This window comes from Hyperoodon ampullatus, assembly GCF_949752795.1.
Source record: "Hyperoodon ampullatus genome assembly, chromosome: 13".
In the NCBI taxonomy this organism is placed as follows: Eukaryota; Metazoa; Chordata; class Mammalia; order Artiodactyla; family Ziphiidae; genus Hyperoodon; species Hyperoodon ampullatus.
The window spans coordinates 8,664,045-8,687,137 of NC_136926.1; the positions used below are offsets into that span (position 1 = coordinate 8,664,045).

Genomic DNA, 23,093 nt, shown 5'->3' on the forward strand with positions numbered 1-23,093 from the left:
CAGACATTTCTTACTGGTGTTTTTGAGCCATACTTTTTCCTTTTTTTTGGTAATATAAGCTGGATGCTTTTCTCCCATGTTATTTTCAGCATAGAATTTTGATTTTTGCTCTACTTTTCTAGTTTTCCCTATTTTTGTTATTAATTTTCTTTCTGCAGAAAGACGTAATGTTTAGATGTAGTTGCAGGTGATAGAATCACCCCTACAGATGAATTTTAAACAGATTAGAAAAACTCATCTAGACAATTGGTTAACTGTAGAGGAGAAAATAGACCTGGATCTTCACCTCATCTTTGCACCTCAGTACTTTACAGGTGGATTAAAGGCTTAACTATAAACATTTAAGGTTATAATTAGACCAGGAGGAACTACATATTAACTTTTTTTTTGAATTTTATTTATTTTTTTATATAGCAGGTTCTTATTAGTCATCCTTTTTTTTTTTTTGCGGTATGCTGGCCTCTCACTGCTGTGGCCTCTCCCGTTGCGGAGCACAGGATCTGGACGCGCAGGCTCAGCGGCCATGGCTCACGGGCCCAGCCGCTCTGCGGCATGTGGGATCTTCCCGGACTGGGGCATGAACCCGTGTCCCCTGCATCAGCAGGCGGACTCTCAACCACTGTGCCACCAGGGAAGCCCAAGTCATCCGTTTTATACACATCAATGTATACATGTCAATCCCAATCTCCCAATTCATCACACCCCACCCCAACCCCACCGCTTTCCCCCCTTGGTGTCCATACGTTTGTTCTCTACATCTGTGTCTCAATTTCTGCCCTGCAAACCAGTTCATCTGTACCATTTTTCTAGCTTCCACATATATGCATTAATATGCAATATTTGTTTTTCTCTTTCTGACTTATTTCACTCTGTATGAAAGTCTCTAGATTCATCCATGTCTCTACAAATGACCCAATTTCGTTCCTTTTTATGGCTGAGTAATATTCCATTGTATATATGTACCACATCTTCTTTATCCACTCGTCTGTCCATGGCCATTTAGGTTGCTTCCATGACCTGGCTATTGTAAATAGTGCTGCAATGAACATTGGGGTGCATGTGTCTTTTTGAATTATGGTTTTCTCTGGGTATATGCCCAGTAGTGGGATTGCTGGGTCGTATGGTAATTCTATTTTTAGTTTTTTAAGGAACCTCCATACTGTTCTCCATAGTGGCTGTTATCAATTTACATTCCCACCAGCAGTGCAAGAGGGTTCCCTTTTCTCCACACCCTCTCCAGCATTTATTGTTTGTAGATTTTCTGATGATGCCCATTCTAACTGGTGTGAGGTGATACCTCATTGTAGTTTTGATTTGCATTTCTCTCATAATTAATGATGTTGAGCAGCTTTTGATGTGCTTCTTGGCCATCTGTATGTCCTCTTTGGAGAAATGTCTATTTAGGTCTTCTGCCCATTTTTGGATTGAGTTGTTTGTTTTTTTAATGTTGAGCTGCATGAGCTGTTTATATATCTTGGAGATTAATCCTTTGTCAGTTGATTCATTTGGAAATATTTTCTCCCATTCTGAGGGTTGTCTTTTCGTCTTGTTTGTAGTTTCCTTTGCTTTGCAAAAGCTTTTAAGTTTCATTAGGTCCCATTTGTTTATTTTTGTTTTTATTTCCATTACTCTAGGATGTGGATCAAAAAAGATCTTGCTGTGATTAATGTCAAAGAGTGTTCTTCCTATGTTTTCCTCTAAGAGTTTTATAGTGTCCAGTCTTACATTTAGGTCTCGAATCCATTTTGAGTTTATTTTTGTGTATGGTGTTAGGAACTGTTCTAATTTCATTCTTGTACATGTAGCTGTCCAGTTTTCCCAGCACCACTTACTGAAGAGACTGTCTTTTCTGCATTGTATATCCTTGCCTCCTTTGTCTTAGATTAGTTGACCACAGGTGTGTGGGTTTATCTCTGTGCTTTCTATCCTGTTCCATTGATCTGTATTTCTGTTTTTGTGCTAGTACCATATTGTCTTGATTACTGTAGCTTTGTACTATAGTCTGAAGTCAGGGAGTCTGATTCCTCCAGCTCCGTTTTTTTCCCTCAAGACTGCTTTGGCTATTCGGGGTCTTTTGTGTCTCCATACAAATTTTAAGATTTTTTGTTCTAGTTCTGTAAAAAATTCCATTGGTAATTTGATAGGGATTGCATTGAATCTGTAGATTGCTTTGGGTAGTATAGTCATTTTCACAATATCGATTCTTCTAATCCAAGAACATGGTATAGCTCTCCATCTGTTGGTATCATCTTTCATTTCTTTCATCACTGTCTTATAGTTTTCTGCATACAGGCCTTTTGTCTCCCTAGGTGGGTTTATTCCTAGGTATTTTATTCTTTTTGTTGCAGTGGTAAATGGGAGTGTTTACTTAATTTCTCTTTCAGATTTTTCAGCATTAGTGTATAGGAATGCAAGAGATTTCTGTGCATTAATTTTGTATCCTGCAACTTTACCAAATTCATTGATTAGCTCTAGTAGTTTTCCAGTGGCATCTTTAGGAGTCTCTGTGTATAGTATCATGTCATCTGCAAACAGTGACAGTTTTACTTCTTCTTTTCAAATTTGTATTTCTTTTATTTCTTTTTCTTCTCTGATTGCCATGGCTAGTACTTCCAAGACTATGTTGAATAATAGTGGTGAGAGTGGACATCCTTGTCTTGTTCCTGATCTTAGAGGAAATGCTTTCAGTTTTTCACCATTGAGAATGATGTTTGCTGTGGGTTTGTCGTATATGGCCTTTATTATGTTGAGGTAGGTTCCCTCTATGCCCACTTTCTGGAGAGTTTTTATCATAAATGGGTGTTGAATTTTATCAAAAGCTTTTTCTGCATCTACTGAGATGATCATATGGTTTTTATTCTTCAATTTGTTAATATGGTGTATCACATTGATTGATTTGCATATATTGAAGAATCCTTGCATCTCTGGGATAAATCCCACTTGATCATGGTGTATGATCTTTTTAGTGTGTTGTTGGATTCTGTTTGCTAGTATTTTGTTGAGGATTTTTGCATCTATATTCATCAGTGATATTGGTGTGTAATTTTCTTTTTTTGTAGTATCTTTGTCTAGTTTTGGTATCAGGGTGATGGTGGCCTCATAGAATGTGTTTGTGAGTGTTCCTTCCTCCGCAATTTTTTGGAAGAGTTTGAGAAGGATGGGTGTTAGCTCTTCTCTAAATGTTTGATAGAATTCACCTGTGAAGCCATCTGGTCCTGGACTTTTGTTTGTTGGAAGATTTTTAATCACAGTTTCAATTTCATTACTTGTGATTGGTCTGTTCATATTTTCTGTTTCTTCCTGGTTCAGTCTTGGAAGGTTATCCCTTTCTAAGGATTTGCCCATTTCTTCCAGGTTGTCCATTTTATTGGCATAGAGTTGCTTGTAGTAGTCTCTTAGGATGCTTTGTATTCCTGTGGTGTCTGTTGTAACTTCTCCTTTTTCATTTCTAATTTTATTGATTTGAGTCCTCTCCCTCTTTTTCTTGATGAGTCTGGCTAATGGTTTCTCAATTTTGTTTATCTTCTCAAAGAACCAGCTTTTAGTTTTATTGATCTTTGCTATTGTTTTCTTTGTTTCTATTTCATTTATTTCTGCTCTGATCTTTATGATTTCTTTCCTTCTGCTAACTTTGGGTTTTGTTTCTTCTTTCTCTAGTTCATGTAGGTGTAAGGTTATGTTGCTTATTTGAGATTTTTCTTGTTTCTTGAGGTTGGCTTGTGTTAATATAAACTTCCCTCTTAGAACTGCTTTTGCTGCATCCCATAGGTTTTGGATTGTCGTGTGTTCATTATCATTTGTCTCTAGGTGTTTTTTGATTTCTTCAGTGATCTCTTGGTTATTTAGTAATATATTGTTTAGCCTCCATGTGTTTGTGTTTTTTACATTTTTTCCCTGTAATTGATTTCTAATCTCATAGCGTTGTAATCAGAAAAGATGCTTGATATGATTTCAATTTTCTTACGTTTACTGAGGCTTGATTTGTGACCCAAGATGTGATCTATTCTGGAGAATGTTCCATGTGCACTTGAGAAGAAAGTGTAATCTGCTGTTTTTGGATGGAATGTCCTATAAATATCAATTAAATCTATCTGGTCTATTGTGTCATTTAAAGCTTGTGTTTCCTTATTAATTTTCTGTTTGGATGATCTGTCCATTGGTGTAAGTGAGGTGTTAAAGTCCCCCACTATTACTGTGCTACTGTCGATTTCCTTTTTTATAGCTGTTAGCAGTTGCCTTATGTATTGAGGTGCTCCTACATTAGGTGCGTATATATTTATAATTGTTATATCTTCTTCTTGGATTGATCCCTTGATCATTATGTAGTGTCTCCTTCCTTGTCTCTTATAACATTCTTTATTTGAAAGTCTATTTTATCTGATATGAGGATTGCTACTCCATCTTTCTTTTGATTTCCATTTGCATGGAATATCTTTTTCCATTCCCTCACTTTCAGTCTGTATGTGTCCCTAGGTCTGAAATGGGTCTCTTGTAGACAGCATATATATGGGTCTTATTTTTGTATCTATTCAGCAAGCCTGTGTCTTTTGGTTGGAGCATTTAATCCATTCACATTTAAGGTAGTTATTGATATGTATGTTCCTATTACCATTTTCTTAATTGTTTTGGGTTTGTTTTTGTAGGTCCTTTTCTTCTCTTGTGTTTCCCACTTAGAGAAGTTCCTTTAGCATTTGCTGTAGAGCTGGTTTGGTGGTGCTGAATTCTCTTAGCTTTTCCTTATCTGTAAAGCTTTTGATTTCTCCATGGAATCTGAATGAGATCCTTGCTGGGTAGAGTAATCTTGGTTGTAGGTTCTTCCCTTTCATCACTTTAAGTATATCATGCCACTCCCTTCTGGCTTGTAGAGTTTCTGCTGAGAAATCAGCTGTTAACCTTATGGGAGTTCCCTTGTATGTTATTTGTCATTTTTCCCTTGCTGCTTTCAATAATTTTTCTTTGTCTTTAATATTTGCCAATTTGATTACTATGTGTCTCAGCGTGTTTCTCCTTGGGTTTATCCTGTGTGGGACTCTCTGTGCTTCCTGGACTTGGGTGGCTATTTCGTTTCCCATGTTAGGGAAGTTTTCGATTCTAATCTCTTCAAATATTTTCTCTGGTCCTTCCTCTCTTTCTTCTCCTTCTGGGACCCCTATAATGCGAATGTTGTTGCGTTTGATGTTGTCCCAGAGGTCTCTTAGGCTGTCTTCATTTCTTTTCATTCTTTTCTCTTTATTCTGTTCCACAGCAGTGAATTCCACCATTCTGTCTTCCAGGTCACTTATCTGTTCTTCTGCCTCAGTTATTCTGCTATTGATTCCTTCTAGTGTAGTTTTCATTTTGGTTATTGTATTGTTCATCTCTGTTTGTTTGTTCTTTAATTCTTCTAGGTCTTTGTTAAACATTTCTTGCATCTTCTCGATCTTTGCCTCCATTCTTTTTCCGAGATCCTGGATCATCTTCACTATCATTATTCTGAATTCTTTTTCTGGAAGGTTGCCTATCTCCACTTCATTTAGTTGTTTTTCTGGGGTTTTACCTTGTTCCTTCATCTGATACATAGCTCTCAGCTTTTTCATCCTGTCCATCCCTCTGTGAATGTTACATATTAACTTTTAACTGATCTCTGGGTGGGGAAAGACTTTCTAAACAGAAAAGCTGTGGAAGAAAACACATAGGAGATCATTTGACTTTTCAGCATAAAAATGAAAAACATCTACATGTCAGTACATGTTCTAACAGAATTAAAACTCAAACAACAAAATGGGAAAAATAGTTGCAATATGTATGACAAAGGGTTAATACTTCTGCTTAAAAAATTGTAGTTTCAAAAACCATTTGATGATGAGACAAATTTATAATATATTATTACATGAAAAAAGCAGGTAATAAAATGATATATTCTAACTTTGTTTAAAAAGTATGCATATATATATGTATAAACACATACGTACACACACACACACAGAAAAAAGAGTGGAATGAGATACACTGATATAAAAATAGTGTTATTTCTGGGTGGAAGGATTACAGATGATTTTTGTTGTCTTCTGTATGCTTTTCCATATTTTTGGAATCTTCTATAATGATATAATGAATTCAAATATAATTAGGAATTATTATTATTCATAAAGAAAAATTTGTCTAGGTAAAATTGAAGAGTCCATAACCCAGTTAAGTACTAATCATTAATTTAGAAGTCATTTTCTACATATTTTATATAATAATTGCTGGTACCATCCATATGAAACAAATAACCCGGAGTAGGGCAAGTGTGTATCTCCCTTTGCCAGGCTGGAGATACATGCTTCCTGCCTTGAAGGCACTTACAGTCTGGGGGTGGGGTCAGCTGGTACTTTTAATATAATTTGATAAGTACTGCAGGAAGGGTTAGTGCAGGGAGCTTGTGGGAACATGTAGGTACTTACAGGACCTTATCTAGTTTAGAAGGTGATAGAAGCAGGTGGCTGAAATCTAAACTGGGCCCTGAAGACTGAGCAGGAGTTTTCATGGAAGACTATGTGGATGGGTCGTTGGGAAGCTTAGAATTCCAGGAAGAGGAAACAGTGTTCTGCATGGTCAAGAGGAGAGTGTAAGTGCAGAAAAAAAAGTAATCAGATGATGCTATTCAGTATACATGTCCATATGTTTATTGGCCATTTCTTTCTACTGAGTTGTTATTTTAAAATTTCAGGCTTCTTTGTTAAAGAATGATGAGACTAAAGCCCTCACTCCAGCTTCTTTGCAGAAAGAGTTGAACAACTTGTTGAAATTTAATCCTGATTTTGCTGAAGCGGTGAGTCTTTTCAGAATTTGTTGCTAAGTTGGAAAGCAGGGACAAGACTGTTCTTCCTACTTAGTCGTGCAAACGAGGATTGGCCGAATGACCCAGGTTCTTGGAAAGAAATCATGCTGTTGGCACTTAAAGGACTCAACCTAGGTTGCAATGCTTTCCCTCCCACCTCCACCCCTACTGGGCCAGGGGGATTTCTTTCTCTAGTTGTGGTGAGCGGGGGCTACTCTTTGTTGTGGTGTGTGGGCTTCTCATTGCGGTGGCTTCTCTTGTTGCAGAGCATGGGCTCTAGATGCGCAGGCTTCATTAGTTGCGGCATGCAGGCTCAGTAGTTGTGGCTGTGGGCTCTAGAGTGCAGGCTCAGTAGTTGTGGCACATGGGCTTAGTTGCTCTGCGGCATGGGGGATCTTCCCGGACCAGGGCTCGAACCCGTGTCCCCTGCATTGGGAGGTGGATTCTTAACCACTGTGCCACCAGGGAAGCCCTGAATTCAAGTTTTAAGATCTTTAGTTTTGTACTCACACTATTCCTTAATGCCTGAGCTAGGTGATTCCCCCTCCATCGTCACGTATCACCCATGGATCCTAATATAACCAGTGGCATAGTGGATGAATATTTAGGATAAAACTCTGACACAAATTCTAATGGAATTCCCTTTTTTCGTTTGGGTACACCTTCTGGGGGGAAAGTGTACCCAAACCAGCTAATGTACCTTAAGCCTATTTAATCTGCCTGTGGGGAAAAGATTAAACTAAACTATGACCATCTTGTTAAAATGGTAGGGGATACACAGGTGTTTGCAGCCAGTGAACCTCTCTGAATTAATATTACACAAGAGGAAGCAGAGTATTTACAATATGTTGATTGTTTCTTGTTTTAGCACTACCTCAGCTACTTAAACAACCTCCGGGTCCAAGATGTTTTCAGTTCAACACACAGCCTCCTTCATTATTTTGACCGCCTGATTCTTACTGGAGCCGAAAGCAAAAGCAATGGGGAAGAGGGCTATGGCCGGAGCTTGAGATACGCTGCTCTGAACCTGGCTGCCCTGCACTGCCGCTTTGGTCACTAGTAAGTTTATAGACTTTTGTTCATGCGGAAATTGAAGAAATTATCTCTCAAATGTTAATTGAGATGTATTTTCTTTTTAATATTCTGTATTTAAAAAAAAGAAGAAGGAAAAGGAGAAAAGAAAGAGCCTGTTCAACCTGGAATTGTCAATAACTTCTAAAAAAGGAAGCTTTTTGCAGTGAACAGAAGTTAATGAAAACCTTCCGCCTAAAGAGTCTGCCCCCTGGTGTCACTATTTAGCATTACCACCCAAGTACACGGCCTCTTTCTTTCTTTACTTCTAAGAATAACGGCCACTGAATTAAAAGGAAATTAGGTCATTAGGCCAGAGATTCCCAACAGGATTTTTCAGAGGTAATAATGGGGATGTAAAAGTTATTTTCAGTATTTCAAAAAGCCAAAAGGAAGTTGTGTCTTTACTGCATAAAAGACTGCGTGGCTTACCGAACGTCACGTTTGTGCTTTTGGTTGGAATTCAGGCAGCTCAGTGCGTGACACTGACTTATGCCATTGCTAAGATATGCCTGTGATTTTAATAAATAAAAATAGGAAATTGATCAGTTATTATTTAGTAAAGAGTTAAGAGGATGAAAACTTTCAAAATATGGAGGCTATTTTGGAAATAATGAAATAATGTGAATAATGGTGAAAAGGTAGGAAATTACTAATTGAAAGAGTCTCTCTGCCTCCCCTGTGGCTTTTTCCCATTTAAGAAAAATATGGTTTCTGCCACAGGCATCTTTGAATAGAGACTAGAGTGTGTTAATGGAAGTATAGTGTCCCAAGTTCAAGAATTGAGACTTCCACCCCTTGCTGTATGGCCCAGGCAACAACCAGGAAATTCTATTAACTTCTGGTTGTCACATTTTAAAAGGGACATAGACAAGCTGGAGCTTGTGGGGGTGACAATCTCACTGGAGGCATTCAAAGCCATGTCATATAAATAGTGTGGGAAGGATGTGAGAATGTTTAGCCTGGAAAAGAAATGATTTAGCCAAGCATGTGTTTGACATCTTCCTGTAGTGAAGGTCATGTGAAAAGGGCTTAGATTGATTGAGAGTGTGACTACTAGAGAAGATTGGGAGCTGGTAAGTGCAAGTTAAAGGGCAAAACATTTTTGCTCCTTATAAGGAGGAGGTTTCCTTGTATGGAACCCTCTGAGAAAGGTGTCAGCAGAGTGCTCATTTGTGCAGCAGGGGTGACATTAAGGGAATCCAAGTGGCAGATTGATACTTGAACCAAAAAATGTTTAAGGCTACTCTGAACTTCATGATTTTGTGAGATTCCATTTTATCTTTTAAGAGTCAACTTCTTTTTTTCTGCCCAGCTTTAATAACCTCTTTGACCAGGACCTTTCATGTTTTATGTACTCATAATAAATAGCAGTGCCATTTGTAATATTTGCCAGTAACCTATCTCTGTGTTACACACAGCTTGCCCTAGGGTTTGGAAATTTGTATGCAGTCTGCTAGATACAAGTAATTAATCTGTTGATGAATTTCTCTATATTTACAATATTATCAGTGGATAGGCAGCTAACTATATGGAATTAATTACTAATTAATATCTGATTTACTTAACTCCAGGCTTCTTTATTTTTAGTCCTGGAGCTATGGGCTTGTATAAATCTTTCTCACTTAGCTAATAGTATTGTGGAGATTCCTTGAAAATCTTTATAGTTGCTTATTGAGCATCTACTATGTACTAGGCACTGTTCTAGGTGCTGGGGATCAGGAGTGAAAAAAGAGGAAAAAAAATACCCCTGTTCTCATGGAGCTTACAGTGGGGGAAATAAATAATAAATAGCACTAAACATAATTATAATGTATCAGGTAGTGATAGGTCAGGATAAGGGATTAGAGAGTGATGATGGGGAGTACTATTGTTTTCATAAGTAGCACTCTTCTTCCAGATATACACACAAATCACTTATTCGTCAATTTGTAAATTTCTGTTTAAATAGTAAGGTAGCAACTCGGCCCTCCCTTACCTCTGTTAACTTAATATTTGAATAGAGATTTAAAGGAATTGAGGGAGTGAGTAATCTGTGCATTATCTGAAGAAAGAGTGTCCTTATTAGCTAGAACAGCAAGTGCAAAGGCCCTGAGGCAGGATTTACTTGGCATGTTTGAAGAGGAGCAAGTAGTGTGGTTAGAGTGCTGTAGTAAGGGGGGAATAGAGGAGGACGAGGCTGTAGAGGTGGCAGGGGTCAGAGAGTTTAGGGTCCTGTAGGCCCAAGTAAGGACTTTGGCTTTTACACTGAATGACATAGGAAGCTGTTTAGAGGCTACAGATCTTTCTGCTCTGCCATTTTGCAAACTGTAGACAGCCAATGCATTTCAGACATTACAACCAGTTTGCCTCTTGCTCTTTTACTGAAAATTTTTATCAGAGGCTTTTCTGATTAGCAGCAATGGAAAACCATAGGTTCAAAAACTTTGAAGTTTCTGTGTTGGTAATCTACCTTTTCTTCCTACCTGAGAAAAATAGTCTTTCTTTAGTCCTGTTTTAGCATACTATCTATACAGTTCTCGCAAAAGCCTTTTTTCTAAATGTAACATTATTTATTTGGTCATCAGATGTTCAACAAAATTAAATCAACTGATATTTATTGAGGGCCTGTGTGTAAAGATATGCTTCCTGCCTTCAAATAGCTTATATTCTGGTGCCTCTCAGCATTAAAAGGGATTTAAAAGAAATGTAAAATAGGTAAAAATGTATCTGGTTTCTTTATTCAAACAGTTAGTTATTGAGGAAGAATTAAGCTCTTAATTGATTGTGTGAGGCTATTGCTCGTGTTGATAGAAAATTTGACAAAAATTTTTCCCTATGTAAGTGCTACCCATAGAATTTCTGATTCTTTTTTGAGATCCTCAGTGATCCAGTATTTATAGAACTTCTGTGCCCTCTGCAGGTTGAAGAAATAAAACTAACACAGATTAAATAAATAGAGGGTGGTGCACAGTAGTATTTAATTAAGCACCGCAAGCAGGTAGCGTTTCTGTGGGCTTTTTCAGAAGCGAAGGCCCAGTGGGGCCAAGAACAGTTGGCTGAGTTTTTACAGAAGTTGCGAGGTTGGGGGACACATCCCAGAGGGAGGGGAACCACATGAGCAGAAAGAAGACATCTCAGAAGGGAAAATCCTCAAAATACTTTTAAAAACTAGTATTGAAAAAATTATAAAAGTATCAAATCCCATAGTTAAAAAAATTTTTCAAATGATGCAGAAGCGAAGGCAATGAAAAGTAAAATCTTACATCCTCTCCTTGTCCCTCCCCTCAGCAGTAGACAACTAAAAAAAAAACTTAGGAGCTGGGATGAAGAAAAGCCATTCCTTCATGTCCCTTTTAGTAGAAGTCCACCTTAGAAGGGACATGTTCTGTATCTCCACCGTTACTGTTTCTTGCCGCTGGGGGAGGGGAGTGCCTCTGAGGGAATAAGCCCATGGTTTCAACTTGCAACCCAGAGGCCTGCACGCTGGTGAATTACCGTACAGATGACTTCCTGTTACTGTTGCCTGTACATGTTTGTGGTTGTTAATGAGTTATTAATGTTCAGTCTGTCATTAGTCAACAGGCAGAGCTTGCCCTGCAGGAGGCGATTAGGATTGCCCAGGAGTCCAACGATCACGTGTGTCTCCAGCATTGCTTGGTGAGGCCACCTTCCTGTCTTGGAAGTTCTGCCCCTGGGTTGAGTCGGCCTTCGAAAGGCCCCGTTTGAATTGGGTTGTTTTGCAGTTGGGAGGTCCTCAGCAGTGATGGGAAACTAGTTAGATGGTCAGGGAAATTCAGGAAAGGCAACCCATGTTTATGTATCTTTCTTAATTCTTGATGTCCATTTTACTTTGGAGGCATTTCTTGTCTACAAGTTTTAATGCAGCTTGCCATGCAAAACTGCCACATCAAGCATTGGCATTAACAAAGGTGTTTGCAATACTGGTAACTGGATAAGACCTTGTCCTGTCAAAGCATCATCACCAAGCACAAGTAGAACACAGACTTCAGCAACCACCTGAGAATTCCACTTTCTCAGTTACAGGCCATGGGGGGGCTTCATGCTTTTTTTCTGGAACACTTGCCACTCACTGCTCTCAGAGGTGAAGAAGATAAATGGCTTGATTACTTCAGTCTGATGGTTTTAATGTATTTGATGGGTTTCACTTAGGTTTATAATTTGTGAAAGTGTATTTTAGAGGATTTATCTTGTCTGTTGTTAATTTGTTCTTACAACCATGCTGATGCTTTCAACAGAACATTAGCCATTTATTATTGTTATGATACATTTTGATGACTTCTCTTGCCAGAGCTGGCTTTATGTGCTGGGACAGAAGAGATCTGATAGCTATGTTCTTCTAGAACATTCTGTGAAGAAAGCTGTACATTTTGGGTTACCGGTAAGGCTCATCTTTCTGTGAGATTGTTTAAACAAATGGTATGGTTTTATTCTTGGTAGTTTCATGTGACCTTAATTATTAAACCACTAAATTCTCTTGATAGGTTTCTCTGTGCTCCCTTTATCCTAATAACATCTGTGAAAGTTCCATTTATCAACTTGATGAGATCTTTGTTTAGTTTATTATCAACACTAACACATTTATTTAGAAAATTTTTAGGGAAGGCTTATTTTTAAACCAGGGATTGGCAAACTACAGCCCATGGGCCCGAGCTGGCTCACTGCCTGCTTATGTATGGCCATCAAGCTAAGAACGGGTTTTACATTTTTAAATAGTTGGGGGAAAAAAGACAAAGAAGAATATGCGACATAGACCAACTGTGGCCTGCAAAACCTGAATTATTTACTATCTGGCCCCTTACAGAACAAGTTTGCTGATCCTTATTTGAAATAATAAACAAAGCCAGGAACCAGTAAACCTGACCAGCAGATTTGTCCTTTCTCATTTTGAGTAACAGGGAAGGACCTGAATTATATTCCTCAATGACAAATACTGAGGGGCATTGAAAGGGCATAGTCTCTACACATTAAATAGTAATGACTGTTAGAATCTAGATTACTATTGCTCAAAGAACCTTATTCTGTCTAAAAAAAATTAAAAAATAAATGATAGACTTTTTTTTTTTTTTTTTTTTTTTTTGTGGTACGCGGGCCTCTCACTGTTGTGGCCTCTCCCGTTGCGGAGCACAGGCTCCGGACGCGCAGGCTCAGTGGCCATGGCTCACGGGCCTAGCCACTCAGCGGCATGTGGGATCCTCCCGGACCGGGGCACAAACCCGCATCCCCTGCATCGGCAGGCGGACTCCCAACCACTGTGCCACCAGGGAAGCCCCAATGATAGACTTCTTAAGCACAATTTTTGTTACGGATTTAAGTGGACTTTTTTTAGTTGAGTTTCATCCTTGAAAATTATACCAGAAGTTAATGAAAAGATAATTATGCTCATAATAGGCAGCCTTTCTTAATCTCCTACCACATAATGTGCCCAGCACTGTTTGATATATACTATTTAATTTTAATCCTTAAAATAATTCTTTATGATGGGTGTGATGCCCATTTTACAGATGGGCTTGTCTAAGGAGCTAAGTGACTGGCCCCAGGTCACACAGTAAATGGCAGAGGCAGTGCTTAAGTCCAGGTCCATTTAATTTCAAAGCCCTGGCTCTTCACATTGTACTATTACCCTCTCTTCCATCCCCAGTTTTTCAGGAACATATCTCATATGGGTCAGGGTCAGGCTTACAGGTACTTTCTTTTTAAATAGTACTGTCATTGTGCATGTGCTGAAATGAAATATGCCAAATTTCTGAAGAGCAAAACAAAATTTTGTCACGTAATCTCTATCATGAGTCGTGCATATGTCTGTCCCCTTAGTACCTCGCCTCTCTGGGAATACAGTCCCTAGTTCAGCAGAGAGCTTTTGCTGGGAAGACTGCAAACAAACTTATGGATGCCCTAAAGGACTCTGACCTCCTGCACTGGAAACACAGCCTGTCAGAGCTCATTGACATCAGCATCGCACAGAAAACAGCCATCTGGAGACTCTACGGCCGCAGGTGGGTCTTCAAGGCTATGAGGGCACGAATCCTTTTATAGATGAGCAGAAGCCAGCAGACTGGTTCTGTGAAGGCCAAATGGATGGAGGTTGTTTGTACAGGGGATTAAAGAAAATGCTTTAGAATTTTAAAACATTTTCTACTTTGCACAGACTTTGCAAAGATTTTTCCTATGCGCATTTTTATTTACTCCTCCCAAGTGCTCTGGGAGGTAACTGGGGGGTGATCTCCATCCCAGGATGCATAGGACAAGGTTCACAAATCTGATCTGCCCCAGATCACAAATGAATTAACAAGTGACAGAGCCCAGACTCAAGCCCAGGTCCTCTGACTCCAAGCACCATGCCCCTGCACTCTGAGATGGGAACCTCTCTTCCTGTTCGCAGGAGGCATGGGCCACGGTCACTCAAGCCAAGCACCCCCTTAACCCCAAAGCTGTTATGTAAAGAAAGTTGCTTCCCTGTTATCCAGGATGTATTCTCTGGACTGTCTGCAGCTTCGTGTGTAATTCCCATTTAGCCTCCTGTAGCTTGGAAGTAAACTTCTGAACCAGATTTTTAATCCTGGAGCTACCTCACCTAGACAATATGCTGTTTCTAGGAATTCAGTCATGAAAGGAAGTGCCTATTTTATCAGTCTTGTTTTTGTACTTGAAATAATTTTTGGCACCATGCGGTCTGAAACAGCTGCAGACACTAGCCACTGCTTCCACTGTCAGAGCAGCCAGTGCCAGGATGGCATCAGGTCTGAATTTACCCGTGAAAACTAATTAACATACTGTGGCCACAGGGAAAATTAGAGGCAGTGGGGCGGTCTGGAGCTCCCAGTGGTGCCGTAACCACTACATGTTTTCTTTGGGGCTGCACGTCCAGGATGCTTTTCTGCTCTCCTCGTCCCGAGGACAGGAGAACTGGCTTTGGGAGGCAGCTGCTCCCCGGAAGCCAGAGCCTACGGAGGGGCTTAACCTCCTCCTGTCTCCACCCAAGGTAACTGTAGAGTGTGGCTGAGGGCAGCCTGTGTCTCGTGACTGACGGGGCTTCCTGTGTCTCCTCCCCAGCACCATGGCCCTGCAGCAAGCCCAGCTGTTGCTGAGCATGAACAGCCTGGAGTCGGTGAACGCAGGCGTGCAGCAGAACAACACAGAGTCGTTTGCCGTGGCGCTGGGCCACCTCGCCGAGCTGCACGCGGAGCAGGTGGGCAGGTGGCCGGGCCCTGTGCTTCTGGAGCCATGTAGGCCCCGCCATTTCTGTCCTCTAGTGCTTGAGAAAAGCACTGGACAGGTCTGGTTGGATGCAGGTGGTTGGAAGGGTGAAACCCCACCAGTAGAAATGGCCTGGGTGTGGAGTCTGCAAGGTTTGTTGAACTTGGCATCTCTTTCGGCATCAGGGAAGAGAATAAGAGGTCAGCTGTTTCTGTGTACCAAATGGAATAAAAAGGAGTCTTTGAAATTTAGGGTAGTAGAGCTGTGTGTGTTTGTGGGAAAGGGAAGAACATAATAAGAGTACAGCTAAAATGACAATAGCTAAGGTTTGTTGTACATTTATCCTGTGCCGGGCCCTATGCTTAGCGATTTACATGTATCATCTTCCTGATTCCTTACAGTAGCCTCATAAGGTCAGCTTTATCATCATCCCTATTTCACAGAAAAGAAACTGAGCTCCAGGGAGCTAAGTCCCATACCCACAGCCAGTAAATGTCAGTGTCAGATCTTCAACCCAAGTCTGATTGACTCCAAAGAAAGACAGTTGGAATAGGGCATAACCTTTACTTACAGCCCAAGTAATTTCACACGATTCTCTTTATAGGGGATTGATTAAAGGGTCTCTCATGATGCTTTAGGCTTCCTTTCCCCTTTGCTCAAAAGTATCTTCTTCCATGGGAAAAGGTCAGGGAAAGCTCTTATCTAAAGCCCTCTAACTAACTAACTGCTGCCTTGCTATAAGCACATTTCCTTGATCATATTATTTTCTCCACCTCTTTGTGGTATAATAATGATCCTTAGGTTGCATCATAACACTCCATATTCCTTAATCTGCATCCTAAAGATCTTTGAGTAGTTTCCACCCCTTTCAGAAGTCTATAAATACTTCTCTCTGCTAGACATACTTTTAGCATTTTACAATCCTCTAAGTGGTTGTGTAAACAAAGGGCATGGATGGGCTCTGACTGATGGCGGCTGCCTGCACCTCCATCAGCTGCTATCTTCCTGTATCTGGGAAGCAGCGCCCCGAGCTCTCTGACATTAAAACAGCAGACCAGCTGCTCTTGCTGTTTGCTTTCCTCCAGGAATGTTGCACATTAATCACTTTCTTGGTCTTCCCCCCGCCCCCCCCCCCGTAATGGTTCTGGAACCTCTTTAATGTGGATTCTTTTCCTCTGCTGGTGCCTTGGTTAAGTGGAGCATTTGTAATAAATGAGTCAGTGAACATTCAGTTAGGTATTTGGTATGAGCCTCACGTTGACTTTTTTTCCCCAACAACTTTATCGAGATATAATTCACATGCCATACAATCCACCCATTTAAAGTATCCCCTTGTGACTTTTTCAAGTAGGATTCTCCCCACTGACCCCAAGCTTAAACAGTGGAATAACTTCCCTTTGGTTGTCTTTGAGTGATGTAGGGTAGAAATTATTTCTTCACCTCCTGGAATGGAGAACCGCTTTACAGAGATCTGGTCTTGGCTCAATTCTTTAGCCTTAGCTTTCTCCAAGGTCAGTTGTTAATAGCTCTGTGATTTTTTCTGGGGGTAAAACCGCGCTCTTCGGATCAGTATTAATCTTTCCATCTCTGGGCTTATGTGAAAGACCTGCTGACTCCATTGTTGCCTGGCTCCAATGGATGTGCTAGGAGACCTCTAATTGTACAGCTGGAAGACAGTGGCCACTTTATTTCAATTCAGTCTCTTTCCCCACCTCTTCTCAACCTGCCTTAGAAAGACTTTTCTAGTGTCAGAACATTGACCATGTAGATAAACCCACTGAGCTGATGATGTCATGTTTTCAATTACACAGGTTAGACTTAACACCTATGAAATTAAGCTTGGCCAACTGCGGAGAAGGCAGTTTTATCATGAATTTCTATTTACTCTTTTATTCCCTTTGTGTTGTGCTTCCAGTTGTGTCCTGAAACTGATCTCTAGATAAACTGGATGCTGCACTTTGCTATGGTAGTGACTGGGGCTTGGGTGAAACTATAAAGAAGTTATGGGGTCTGAATTGCTGTTTGTGAGCTTCCTCCTGCAGCTCAGAGGAAGTGCTAAGAGGTCCGGCCCCCTTTACTCTTTCTGTGTAACTCTGGTTCATCGTGTCACATTCCTCTCCCAGCCTCAGGAAATGGCAGGTCACAATAGGAATGTTTTGGGGGAGTACTGCCGTGTGCACTGTTCTCTCTACTTGGCCTGAAGGTTTGACAGCCATCTAAATCCACATGCCCAACTCCGTATGGTAGTCATGAAAATAATTGGCAAGACTGGCCAGTTAAAATCACAAGAATAAAAAAGATTAATGATCTTTTATTATAATTCAGTATGCTTTCTACTTTATTCACTTCAAATAGAAGTTCACCTGTGGTCTAACTGAGCTTCTATATAGACTGAAGATATACTACCTGATCAAAGGATAGGGACAAATTGAAAAGCTTTTGGGGGCTTAATAAGATAGACATTCTAGCAATATAAGAGTGTAAAAAAGACATGAACATGTATTCACAGAAAAAACATAAATGATTATAGAACATGAAAAAATTTCAATCTAGTCATTAAAGAAATTCAAATTAACACAGTGAAATAACCAGTTTCATCAAACAAATAGACAAGGAAGCTTAAATATCAGGTGAGGAGAAAGGTGTAGAATGCTGGTATAAGAGTACTTGGTACATTTCTGTATGGTAATTTAGTAATATACCTATCAAAAAGCTTAAAAGTGCCTACCATTTAGCCCAGCAATTTTAATTCTAAGTTATTACCCTTAGGAAATAATTGGACAAGTATGCAAAGATGTATCCACCAAGATAATCATTCTAGCATTTTTAAAATGGAAAAAATTGGAAACAATCAGAATATCCCAAACTAGGAGATTATTTTGATTGGACTATAATTTATTTACCTAATAAAATACTGTGATGTATAGATTTGTATTTGTTGACACTGGAAAGATTCATTCATTCAAAAGATGTTTATTGAGTACCTACCACGTGGTAAATAGGCAATTTACAAAAATGGTATGTATACCTATTTTTGGAATACTTATATGTTTTATATTCATGTGAATATGAGAAGTTCAGAAGGATACGTGCCGAGAAATTACTGTGATTATCTTTGGTGGGATTAAAAGTAATTTGCCTTTTTCTCGTTGTTCACATGTATTTCGTAAGTTTTTTTCCTAGAGTGAACATGTATTACAGGTGTAATTAAAAAAAATTTTTTTTAATGTACAAGTGAAATACATTAGAGCCTAAAATAAATGGCCCCTTGATATTTGACAGTCTCTGCCTAGGGTCGTCAGGCTGCTGCACCAGGAACAGGTGAGTCATACCGATGTCCTGTGAGTGGGATAGCAGGTGTGGTGTCAGCACAGGTGTGCTAAACAAATTGTGGCTTTCTATTTTAGGGCTGTTTCGCTGCAGCTTCGGAAGTGTTAAAGCACTTGAAGGAGCGATTCCCACCTAACAGTCAGCATGCCCAGGTAACCTGCCTTTTGTGTGTCATCGATTTATTTTTGAAAATAACCATTTTTACTGTATTATTGTCAAAATAGGGTATTTTAGAGTCTCCCCTCAGCCTCTTGTGTCTTGATTCCTTTCTGTGACATCTGTGCTTTGAGGTCAACATAGGAGACTGTAAAATGCGTTCCAGAAGGCTGAGGAATAAACTCTGAGAAAAGATTAAAGTAGGGTACTTTTTTCATTCCTGTCCTTGTGGTTTTAAATTAGTATTCCTTATATCTCTAACTGTATGGGAATAAGCAAAGAAATCGTCAGTGTCCTTCGATAGATCAAGAATTAGGTCTCCGTTTTGTTACTCTGTTTTCTCCTACTTGGCAGCTCTAACCTTTTCCTCCCAGAATTGAATAACATTTTGTGAAGATGTTGTATGCAGAGGGAATGAACTTTATAAAGCAGTCCTAGGCACTCTGTTCCTTGTTGCACCAATTTCCATCTCTGATGGGGCCAAGAAAACTATTACGAGCGGCCTCTTTCTCTTCCTCCCCTTACCAAGTTTAGTATTAACTAAATTAGGGAATTTGAAATCATGAGAGACCATGGCCTGGGAATCTCCTACTGTTGGTCCCTGAGCCGGGGGTCGGGGGGCTTCCGTTCACATGGGTTGCTGGCCCCACCTCATTAGATATGGTGTGAATGCCCGTCTGCTTATGAGCTGTGCTGGGATCTCACTGCTGCTGGCTGTGATCTGAATTCAGAGTACCCAGACGGAAAGGTGGTAAGCAAACAAAATAGAAGCTAGCACCCAAGGATGCTGTGGGGCAAAAGAATTAAGCTTGGTTCTGTGGTAGTGCTAATGTGATGGAGTGGTTTTGGTTATGGTTCTAGGCATTTTTTAAGAAGGTGCACAGTAAAAAAAAAGACACAATTTAACTCACATTCTAGAAAAAACATGTATGGCTGATAAAGAGATGAAAAGATGCTCAGCCTGACTATTGATCAAGGGAAATACAAATGAAAAAATAATGAGGTATTTCATACCCATCAGACTGGCCAAAAGTAAAATATCTGACACCACCAATTGTTGGTGAAGGTGTGGAGCAATGAGTCATGTCATACACTGCCGGGGGGGAGTGTAAACTGGTGTGACCCATCTGGAGAACAAATGGGCACTGTGTTAAGGAGAAGGTGCATATGTCCTAGCCCAGCTTTCCCACGGCTTGCTGTATACCCAAGGTAACTGTTGCACAGGGGGTGATGTAGGGGAGTGTTTGCTGCAGCATTGTTCAGAAGAGTGAGAAATTGGAAGTACCTAAATACCCATCAACACGAGAATAGATAAGTTGTTGCATATTCATACAATGGAAAACTATTCATCAGTGAAAAGGAGTGAACTAGAACTACTTGTATTAACATGTGTAAGCCTCCCCAAAATAATGTTGAGCTTAAAAGCAAGTTGTCAAAGGATACATACAGTATGATACTATTTATTTATACAAAGTTTAAAAACATGTAAGATCATACTATATATTGTTTTTTTTTCATACTATATATTGTTTAAGGATAAGTAAATATTTTGTAAAAGTATAAAAACATGACTGGGGGGACTTCCCTGACGGTCCAGTGGTTAAGACTCCTTGCTTCCAATGCAAGGGGTGTGGGTTCAATCCCTGGTCGGGGAACTAAGATCCCACATGCTGTGTGGTAAATAAATGAATGAATGAATGAATAATCAATCATCATAGATCACTCATTAAAAAAATTCTTTAAAAAAATGGGAATGATAAACAACAAATCAAATGCTTCCTTTGAAAACAGAAAGTGGAGAATGGAATTTGCAAAGTACCTCAATAATGTACAATAGTATCCAAAGCAAGTAAAGCAAAATGTTGTGATTTGACAAAGTTGATGGTTGCTATACATGTTTTGTTATTTTATTCTTAGTGCTTTTTCACAGACTTGAAATATTAAAAAAAATTTTTTTAATCTAAAAAAAAAGTGTGTGAATTGTAAGGATATTTGTTAAGCAAGCGAAAATACTTTTATATTTCTGTTGAATAATGAGGTGAACATCTGCCATTCTGTTCTTTTTATTTATTTTTATTTTTTTATTTTTTAGCTGCGTGCGGACTTTCTCTAGTTGAGGGGAGTGGGGACTACTCTTCGTTGCGGTGCGCGGGCTTCTCCTTGCGGTGGGTGGCTTCTCTTGTTGTGGAGCACGGGCTCTAGGTGCGTGGGCTTCAGTAGTTGTGGCTCGTGGGCTCTAGAGCACAGACTCAGTAGTTGTGGCACATGGGCTTAGTTGCTCTGTGGCATGTGGGATCTTCCCGGACCAGGGCTCGACCCCGTGTCCCCTGCATTGGCAGGCAGATTCTTAACCACTGCGCCACCAGGGAAGCCCCTGCCATTCTGTTCTTAATTGTGTTTTTTTTCTTACTAGTTATGGATGTTGTGTGATCAAAAAATACAGTTTGACAGAGCAATGAATGATGGCAAATATCATTTGGCTGATTCAGTTGTTACAGGAATCACAGCTCTGAATAGCATAGAGGGTGTATACAGGTAAGAAATTTTGGAAACTCCAACCCCAGAATGAAGTAGTTCTCAGATGGCTTTATTCTTATTTGTTTTGTGTGTGACTTAATTGATTAGCTTAGGAAAAAAACCTTTTTTTTCTATTTATTACCTATTTATTACAGACCATTAGAAAATACAAATAAACAAAATGGAGAAAGTTAAGTAGCACCCAGAGATAATCACTAACATGCTACCTATAATTCCAGACTTTTTTCTTGTGTGCATGTATGTGTGTGTGTGTGTACACACATGTGCTCACACACACACACATACACACAATTTTTTTTTCTCTTTTAAGAAAAATTATATCAGACACAGTTATTCCCCTTGGGAGGTTACAATTACAGTCTAATTGAGGAAATAGAGATTCTAAACCTGAAAGTGACTCTACTTACAACCCTTGCAAAACAGCAACATAACCATTTGTGTTTATTTTGTTTCTGTGTCAGAAAAGCAATTGTACTACAAGCTCAGAACCAAATGTCAGAGGCGCACAAGCTTTTACAAAAATTGTTGACTCACTGTCAGAAAATCAGGAATACAGAAATGGTGATCAGGTAAGGGAGGGCTTTTGTGCATCTCACCTAGGGGGTACTTTGTGCTGGTTATTCTCATGCCATGTCTTCCTCTTTGTGGGCAGTGTCCTGCTGTCTGTGGCAGAGCTGTACTGGCGATCTTCCTCCCCTACCATCGCGCTGCCTGTGCTCCTGCAGGCTCTGGCTCTCTCCAAGGAGTACCGGTTGCAGCATTTGGCCTCTGAAACAGTGCTGAACTTGGCTTTTGCCCAGGTAAGCTGATCTCTGTTTTTATAGCACATATTTGTGCTCAAGAACTGGTGAGTCTGTTACTACTCTTTGGTTTTGAAAAGGGTAATAATGAGCTTTTGCTTCTTACTATTGAAATCTGGGAAGGTAGTCTTATTGTGCAAGCCTTTCATGGAAGTCTGGAGTTGTGAACTTGGTGACAAGCTGACACCTCCCAGTGGTGCTGGCTTTACCGAGCTGTGTATTTATTAAGGAGGATGTGCCTCTTCATTGAGGACACTTGCATCATATTAATGACTTAGCTGGCCCAGAGCTGTGCTTGATTTAACAAGAGAATGAAAAAGGAAATGAGGAAGTCATGTGTTCATTGAAAGGTTTTGGAAGTTAAATTGTATTTTATGTTTGTTTTCTGTCTCCCCCTGTAGAATGTAAAGACCATGAGAGAAGGGACTGTTTTTTCCCTGCTATATCCTGTGGTACCTAATAGGATCCACACATAGTAGGTTTTTAATAAATATTTATTGAATGAATGAATTTTGAACTTACTTGAGGAATTTACTAACTAAAGCAGAGGTTCCCCAAACCATGCATCAGCATTATTGGGGAGATTTAAAAAATATCTGCGTATCTGGCCTTACCTCAAACCTACAGAGTCAGAATCTCTAGGGGAGGAGCCTAGGAGTCTATTTTCTTACCAGCTTCCCCAGTGATTTTTTTTCTTAATTAAGATAAAATTCACATAACATAAAATTTACCATTTAAAAGTATACAGTTCAGTGGTTTTTAGAATATTTACATTATTTTGCAAACATCACCACTGTCTAATTCCAGAATATTTTCATCACACCAAATAGAAACCCCAGACCCATTTTTTTTAAAGCAATCACTTCCCATTTCCTCTTCCCTCCAGCCCCTGGCAACCTCTAATCTATTTTCTGTCTCTATGGGTTTGCCTATTCTGGATATTTCATATAAATGGGATCATACAGTATGTGACCTTTGTGTCTGGCTTCTTCGCTTAGCATAATGTTTTCAGGATTCATTCATGTTGTGGCATGTGTCAGTCAGTTCTAGATTCTGTTTAATGGAATACTGTTCCATCGGATGGATACACTACATTTTGTTTATCCATTCATAAGTTGATGGACATTTGGGTTGTTTCCACCTTTTGACTATTACAAATAGCTCTTAATATTGATGTACGAGTTTTTTTTCTGGATATA

General features: G+C 39.6%; 1 protein-coding gene across 5 annotated transcripts in view; it reads left to right on the top strand.

Moving 5' to 3' along the window:
• The window catches only part of ANAPC5 (anaphase promoting complex subunit 5), a gene marked incomplete at its 5' end in the record, with an annotated part of 40,166 nt that overhangs the window by 12,072 nt on the left and 5,001 nt on the right, over positions 1–23,093 (top strand). For 2 of the 5 annotated variants that reach the window (XM_079717875.1, XM_079717878.1), the window contains 10 exons: positions 6,692–6,793; positions 7,671–7,861; positions 11,431–11,512; positions 12,165–12,254; positions 13,688–13,869; positions 14,927–15,062; positions 18,478–18,552; positions 20,970–21,091; positions 21,556–21,663; positions 21,747–21,894. In XM_079717875.1, the coding sequence (XP_079574001.1) occupies positions 6,692–6,793; positions 7,671–7,861; positions 11,431–11,512; positions 12,165–12,254; positions 13,688–13,869; positions 14,927–15,062; positions 18,478–18,552; positions 20,970–21,091; positions 21,556–21,663; positions 21,747–21,894 (1,236 nt within the window). The remainder of the gene's footprint in view (positions 1–6,691; positions 6,794–7,670; positions 7,862–11,430; positions 11,513–12,164; positions 12,255–13,687; positions 13,870–14,926; positions 15,063–18,477; positions 18,553–20,969; positions 21,092–21,555; positions 21,664–21,746; positions 21,895–23,093) is intronic. The other 3 variants (XM_079717876.1, XM_079717879.1, XM_079717877.1) reach the window with 2 other exon arrangements.